Source organism: Montipora capricornis, chromosome 9 (assembly GCF_036669925.1).
Source record: "Montipora capricornis isolate CH-2021 chromosome 9, ASM3666992v2, whole genome shotgun sequence".
NCBI classification, from domain to species: Eukaryota; Metazoa; Cnidaria; class Anthozoa; order Scleractinia; family Acroporidae; genus Montipora; species Montipora capricornis.
Genome location: NC_090891.1, coordinates 46931906 through 46939405, shown reverse-complemented (window position 1 = coordinate 46939405; position 7500 = coordinate 46931906). Strand labels below are relative to the sequence as shown.

The following is a 7500-nucleotide window of genomic DNA, read 5'->3' as shown; positions in this document are numbered from 1 at the left end:
TTCCATCCGCGCTTGTTGGATATGAGAGTGGTTATAGCCAACTCGGCGCTACGCGCCTCGTTGGCTATTTACCATCTCATATGCAACGCGCGCTCATGGAATAATTGTTAAAGAGTAGATACTTCGTCCAGACGTATAATGCGTCTTGTGGCCGTCTTTATACCAGACGAATTTAACAGACGTAGAAAAAATGTTTGCCCAAGTTCGTCCCAGACGAATTATGCGTCTCTAGTGTAAAAACGGCCAATGAGAGAGATCGACATTTCTCGGTTATGGAATTCTAGAATCGTTAATAATTATGTCCTCTTTTTTTACCTTTTCTACCAGCAGAGAACGCTAAAAAACGCAGATTAGAGCTGGACACTGCAAGATGATAAAGGATGGATTGGTGCTTGGTTTGCTATTATTTCAAATAGTTGAACACTCAACGAGCAAATGAACTTGTTGAAGTTTTTCCATGGCTACATTTCAGAGGATATCACCTCTACATATTGTGTCATGAAAGACTGATAGGCTATTCGAATTTTTAAAGGAGATAATAGGAAAAACATTTTGATCACAAAAGCCATTGTCTTACTGTAAATTTGAATATAAATTTTAGGAGCCGGACTCCATTAAACTTAGGGTTAAAAGTATGTACATGAAAAAATCCAATCTTCAGATGGGATTTGAACCCACGACCCTCCGTACTTTGGTCGGATGCTCAAACAGTGAGCTACTGGAGACTCTTGCGGTGAGCGAGGGTGAAATGTGGATCTTTCACTTGAAGTGCATCACGCAGCTACATAGTCAAATAATGACTGACAGCATAGCTCATAACTGCATCACGCAGTCACCTTAAAGCATATGAGAGGGATGCGCCAACCACCATCAAGTGAGCGAATGTGAGAATTATATAAACACGATGTTGTAATTGCATCCACTGGAGACTCGGAAAAAATCCGAGCCACATCTCACGCTTGCTCACCACAGAGTCTCCAGTATCTCAGTGGTTAGAGCATCCGACTAGATTATGGAGGGTCGTGAGCTCAAGTCTCATCTGGAGCCCGGATTTTTCCGAGTCTCCAACGGATGCAATAACAACAGTGTGTTTATATAATTCTAATATTCGCTCTATAAGAGAAACTGCGCAAATTGTCCAGATAAGATAAGATTAGTGACCGTGCTTCATAAGAGGGCTAAACGTACTGGCAAGCCCGAACACAGAGAAGCCTTTAAACAGCTTGGTAACGCTACTCTCAAAGGCATTCGTGACACGCACGAGAAATATGTTAAACGAGATAATGGGTGGTCTTCAACGAGCAGACCGTGGCAATACCACTGGCGGGGGTGTTAAAAGGGCCTGGTCATATCCTAAACTCCTCCCTGCTGAATCGACTGGCATTCCAAATTTGTTTTGTACGGTGGCCCATAGGTATCATGACAACTTTCTTTCGTATCATGGTAACTTTCTTTCCACCCATGACAACTGTCTTTCCACCCATGACAACTGTCTTTCCACCCATGACAACTTTATTTCTACCTATCTCACTTTTTTTTCCATCCATGACAACTTTCTTGCTAGCCATGATAACTTTCTTTCTAACCATGATAACTTTCTTTCCACCCATGACAACGTTCTTTCTACCCATGACAACGTTATTTCTACCCATGACAGCTTTATTTCTACCCATGACATTTTTTCCGTCCATGACAACTGTCTTCCTAACCATGATAACTTTCTGTCCATCCATGACAACTTTCTTCCTAACCATGATAACTTTCTGTCCATCCATGACAACTTTCTTTCTACCCATGACAACGTTATTTCTACCCATGACATTTTTTTTGCATCCATAACAACTTTCTTTCTAACCATAATAACTTTCTTTCCATCTATGACAACTTTCTTTCGACCCGTGACAACGTTCTTTCTACCCATGACAACTTTCTTTCCATCTGCGACAACTTTCTTTCTACCTACTTTATTTCTATCCACGATATCCGATATCGAAATTCTATCCACACCAAAATGCTTTCTGTACATGAGAAAGTTCTTTCCATCTGTGACAAAATTCTTTATAAATACAGTGTGACAGAACTTTTTTTAAGTCTTGACAAAACTTTTCTCTGATTAACGTTACGGTGAGGGCCTGGGTTGCACTGTTGGGGATTGGGTTTGTTAAACAAGATGGCGTCCTAGGTGACTCTGGAACCGGAACCGGAACCGGAACTTCTGTAAAAAACTCAACGGGAATGAGCAACATGGCAGCTGTAGGGGAGATCGAAGACGAAAGCGAAGAAGGTTTGATAAGGTACTACTTTCTTCGAGGAATTCAGTATGGTGAAATTAAAAACTTCCTCTCCGAATATCATGAGGAGGAAATGAGCATCAGCACACTGAAAAGAAGAAACGGTTAGAGATGACATAAGAGACATGATCGACGGCGCAGCATGTTTGTCTCATATGGTGCTTGTCTGGATAAAGTGGAAGTAACTGGTTTATCAAGTGGTACTTCTGTTTCTCCCAGGCATGTAGACTCCATGCGATACACCAGGTTCTGCTGACATGTCATTGGCTGCTGTTTCTTCATCGAGGACCTTTGTCCTTTTTTCTCTCTGGACTAGTTTCATTGTGATGACATCATCACTCTCCCATACTTTCCAGGGCCCTTCTTCTTTCGCTCCGCGATATTCATCACTGGAATAATTTGGATCTTTTCCAAACACATGGTACACGTAATTTCTCTGGTAAATTCTTTTCCGTACACAAGAAAAGGACAATTCTGCGGTGGTCTCGCCCAAGTCCCTCCCTGTACTTAGACAGAACAAAGAAATTTTGTGTTTGACCTGGCATAAACATGGCTTCGTTTCCATTGTCGTACAACACCATGTCATTTTCGTCATCTTCAGTCATTGCTTTGTTGAATGTTTTTCATTTGCTCAACCGGCCTTCTAGAATCTCCCCACGAATTTTTAGCGGAAGTCGCTTTCCCCAAAAAGGCTTCATCATCATGCTTCTGTGATCAAAGTTCATAAGCCCAATGTTTATGGTCACCTTTTCCTCCTCAGGTTTAACTTTAGCTGCTTTAGGTTTACACGTAGATTTCCCCCAAAAGGCGCAGGAAGTCTTTGCCTGTTTAAATCCTTCAAAGGTCATCCGTCTACCGAGTTTTCCGGAGAAAGAAGCCGAGGTGAAGCACCGGCAGATGAATTGTTTGAGCGTGTGATGAGGCCGTCACATGGAATGATGAATTCGCAGTAGCAGATTGATGGTTGGGCACATTTTGTTCGTGGAAGGCAGCGAGATGACCACGGGCCAAACAGGAAGAGGTTGATAGCTCTTCTTTCAGAACAAAGACTTCAAATGCAATTCAGTTTCCATTTATCTCGAAAGACGCACCTTCCCGGTAACGCCATTATCCAATGCAGATTATCGACTGCTCGCAGACCGCTCGCATGGCTTTGACCAGTTACCAGCTTTCTGCCGAACTATAAAAGTTTTGTCAACGCAAAAAATTTTGCCATGAATGGCAAGAATTTTGTCACAAATCGAAACAATTTTGTCACAAAGCATTGTTGTCTTGGGTAGAGAGAAAGTTGTCATGCTTGTTGTCTTGGGTAGAAAGAAAGTTGTCATGGATGAAAAAAAATTGTCATGGGTGGAAAGAAAGTTGTCAAGGATGGAAAGAAAGTTATCATGATACGAAAGAAAGTTGTCATGGATGGAATAAAAATTGTCATGGGTGGAAAGAAAGTTGTCATGGATGGAATAAAAATTGTCATGAGTGGAAAGAAAGTTGTGACTGTCATGGATGGAAAGAAAGTTGTCATGACTGGATACGAAAGAAAGTTGTCATGGATGGAATAAAAATTGTCATGGATGGAAAGAAAGTTGTCATGGATGAAAAAAAATTGTCATGGGTGGAAAGAAAGTTGTCATGGATGGAAAGAAAGGTATCATGATACGAAAGAAAGTTGTCATGGATGGAATAAAAATTGTCATGAGTGGAAAGAAAGTTGTGACTGTCAGTTGTCATGGGTGAAAAGAAAGTTGTCATGGATGGAAAGAAAGTTGTTATGATACGAAAGAAAGTTGTCATGAGAACTATGGGCCACCGTAGTTTTGGAATAAACGATCGTGCCAAAGCTAAGGCCCTGCATCAACAGTATGAACAGTATGAAAGTGTCTTTACACCTGAGGACTTATGTGCTATGCCGTCACTTGGCCCGTCTCCTTATCCTGACATCCCGAACTAACTGTGTCTGAGTTAGGCGTGATGAAATTAACTGCAGAAAATCGACATCAGCAAAGCCGCAGAGTCCCGCTTAGCGCAAAAACCAATTTTTCGGATGAGTGTGTCAAAAGGCAAGAATACACTGTGTGTGTTTTTCACTGCCATTAATCACTGTAACCGGGAACGGGTGAATGGGTCACACGGCGTTGTTAAATGTCTTTTTCAATTCTATTGTTAACGTTCCGCCTACCTTTCTCTGTAAATATGACTGGCGATAGTAAAATGCAAAAACACTAACAGAAGTTCGCATAATTATTAAAGGCCAAGTAATGGCGTTCCATTACAATCATATCGAGTGCGCTCTTTTTTCACAAGAATTTACTACATGTAACAACGCCGGTGAACAACCGCATGAATTCACTCTTTGATTTGTATGGGAATACGAAATCATGCGAAATCATAGGGGCTGATCAGGTGCTGTTTAATTGTTGCAATTCTATCGCGTGTAATATAAATCCTCTTAATTTGCAACCCCTTCAGGTTACAGATAAAATTCAAATTCGAAATCTTTTCGACTTTTTCTCAATTTGATTCACAATGGATGCTGATTGCTCATTTTAGACCGCGGTGCTTGTGACATCTTTGGACTCACTGTTGTACTAAAACTTTTTACCAGATCACGGAAAAGTGTTAGCTTTTCTGGGGAACTGACAAACGTGTCATCATGAGGGGTAATCTTGTTTCTCAAGTTATAAATGGCTTACTCTTATTTGGGTTTTTCTCGTGCGCTGTATATTTCGTGTTTCTCAACCGCTATGAAGCTCCGTTAGATCGTTTGAACAAGAGAAAAGAAGATATAGAAAAAGGTAAGTAATTATAACTAAGTATGATACGATTTTATGGTGTGCGTGTAATTTCGTTTCTCCAAAAGTCAAACAGTCGTACGAGCACGACTGAACTAAATTGAAATCTGATCTCCTCATTCCAGTAACATAAAAAAGTGCATCTTTAAGGTAACATTGAGCTTTTAGTTTTGCAATTTCAGTCCGGATCTCGCAGAAATTAAGCCTAGTTAAGCGTCTCGCAAATTAGCGCGCTAAAGCTATAAAAGCTTACTGAGTTCGGAAGTAAGTAGTTTTTCTGACCCGGCCTTGTTTTGTCTCTCTTTAGGGATCTTTAGTCATTCAGGAGGGTTTCCTAGGGAGAAAGACCTAGAAGCCGTAAGTACAGAATAAAAGTGAGCACATCGCTTTTCGGATAACGTAACTTTCCAGTTAGCTATACGAGAAGTATACGCAGTAAGCTGTTGGCTCGTTGGAATGGTCCTAAGTGATATCCTGTTATACTTGAGGCGCGTTCGATTGACCGTATTCCGGGATAGGTTAGAAATCCTTCGTCTCTACGGAAATAAATTCAGAATTAAACTTGTCAAACACCTGCTAAAATGCTATTTTAACCATATGTTTATTATCCTTGTCGCTTCAAAACGCCAAACATACAGTTTTTAATCATTACTCTACGTATCCTTATTCCGGAATATGGTCAATCGAACGCACTCTTAGGGCGCGTTCGATTGACCCTATTCCGGAATAAGAATACGTTAGTGGAGTAATTTAAAACGGCATGTCTGGTGTTTTGAAGCAACAAGGATGATAAAAGTATGTTTAAAATAGCATTTTAGGGGGTGTTTGACAATTTTAATGTGAGTTTTCGTAAAAACGAAGGATTTCTAACCTCTATTCCATGTAATTCTATTCCGGAATACGGTCAATCGAACGCACCCTTAGTATACCGTATACTAAAAAGTGGATAGCGCTCTTTGATTGGCTACTTAAACTCCGAACCTTTGCTCTAAGCAGAGGTCTCTCACGGCAAGAAATAAAACCGAGGCTCTTTTGTGCATGAAAAGAGAGTAATTGGACGGGTTTTTTTCTATTCCTAAAGAAAAAACTTGCCAAAAAATCAAAACAACCACTACAAAACAGTCAAAAGGGTAGGGGAAAAAAACCAAAACTGGTCATTTACCAGAAGCTCATCAAGGGGAGCTTTCATCTCCGATATTTGGCCTGGGAGTCAACCCCTATTTCTAGAACCCTCCCACCCTAGGGAGGTTCAGCATGCCCAGTGTTGTAAAAGCCAATCAAAACAAAGCTTAACAAAGCTATCTCAGCGTCAAGGAAAATAGGATACTTTTCGCGGGAAAAACCTCGTCATAAAAATAACTTTACTCGGGAAAGAGTTAACTCGAGGAATTAGGGGAGATAGAGACTTCACTTGACGAGTTCCTGTCTTTACAAGTAAGGTGACTTAGTGATCTCATGATGCCATTTGATACATCAGAAAGTGTGTCGCTTATAGGAAAACGTATATCAAACGCATTAATTTGCGGAGGTTGAACCAGGGTTTTCGATAGCTTTTCAAAAGTATTGGATTTGATAATGAAGGTAAGGGACAGGTATCCTCCGTTGAAAGGTCGAGTTTAAGTACCTTGCAAGGAGACCGAGGTCTCCTATTCATTACTATAAATGAAACTCGCAGAAATGCTGTTAAGTTTGGAGAAAAATAAGAAAATTAAACTTACCACGTGAATGAAAATGCTAACAGATCGATTATTCCGGTAAGCAAAATGAGGCGATGTGACTTGTCGTTTTGAAGAATTTTATTGCACGTCATTGTCTTGTGTCTCCAGCCCATGGCTTCCTGAAATACCCAAGTCCAAAAAGAAAAAAAAAGATAAAGGAAAAAAAAGGTCAACAAATCTACAAATTTAGACAATTGATGGCGTCAATGTACCGGACGTGAAATGGTAAACAACTTGACAAAACGTCCGGCCTCCGGCGTCAAAACTCTGGCATTAGGGGCCGACCATTTAACTCTTGAGAGGGAAGGAGGGTGGGGGGGGGGGGGGGTGAGTGATTTTGAGAAAAATTCCTGCAAGCGCTTGTTGGAAGAAAAAAATTGCATGCAGCACAAATGAAATAGAAAAAAAATTCTTGCACTGCTGCAAGCAAGAAAAAAGAATGTTGCAAAGCTATTTCATCATTCCTGGGAGGTTTCACGAAAGCCCAGCAAAACTGCAACCATTCCGGATAATCTGAAGACAGCGAGCCACTCTGGTTAGAAATAACACATTGATTGGCCTAATTAACACTCTGGTTAGCCTAAACGTCACACCGGTTGGCCTGCATTTAGCTTAGGTAGCTTGTGGTTTGCCCTTATAATGGGATAAGGGATTTCTTGCTTGCTCTGTTCACATGGCTGCACGTCATAGGAGTCATGCAAG

General features: G+C 40.8%; 3 protein-coding genes across 5 annotated transcripts in view; 2 read left to right on the top strand and 1 right to left on the bottom strand.

Moving 5' to 3' along the window:
* LOC138015530 (DNA repair protein RAD52 homolog) overlaps positions 1-628 on the top strand; it is a 13031-nt gene extending 12403 nt beyond the window's left edge. Inside the window, exon 11 of one of the 3 annotated variants that reach the window (XM_068862594.1) lies at positions 331-628. In XM_068862594.1, coding sequence (XP_068718695.1) covers positions 331-374 — 44 coding nt within the window. In that variant the 3' untranslated portion in view covers positions 375-628. Of the gene's footprint in view, positions 1-327 lie in introns of all 3 variants that reach the window. The other 2 variants (XM_068862593.1, XM_068862595.1) reach the window with 2 other exon arrangements.
* Positions 629-1346: 718 nt separating this feature from the next.
* LOC138017663 (uncharacterized) lies at positions 1347-1796 on the bottom strand. The gene has a single exon (XM_068864688.1). It carries the CDS (start codon positions 1794-1796, stop codon positions 1347-1349), a length of 450 nt encoding a protein of 149 aa, XP_068720789.1.
* Positions 1797-4638: 2842 nt separating this feature from the next.
* The window catches only part of LOC138015873 (carbohydrate sulfotransferase 11-like), a 10721-nt gene continuing 7859 nt past the window's right edge, over positions 4639-7500 (top strand). Inside the window, exons 1-2 of the mRNA XM_068863001.1 lie at positions 4639-5083; positions 5388-5437. Of these exons, the coding sequence (XP_068719102.1) occupies positions 4942-5083; positions 5388-5437 (192 nt within the window). The 5' untranslated portion in view covers positions 4639-4941. The remainder of the gene's footprint in view (positions 5084-5387; positions 5438-7500) is intronic.

Bases quoted from the DNA above. Each gene is read 5' to 3' on its own strand.
- LOC138017663 (XM_068864688.1), bottom strand. From the start codon at position 1,796: ATGGGTAGAAAGAAAGTTGTCATGGATGGACAGAAAGTTATCATGGTT.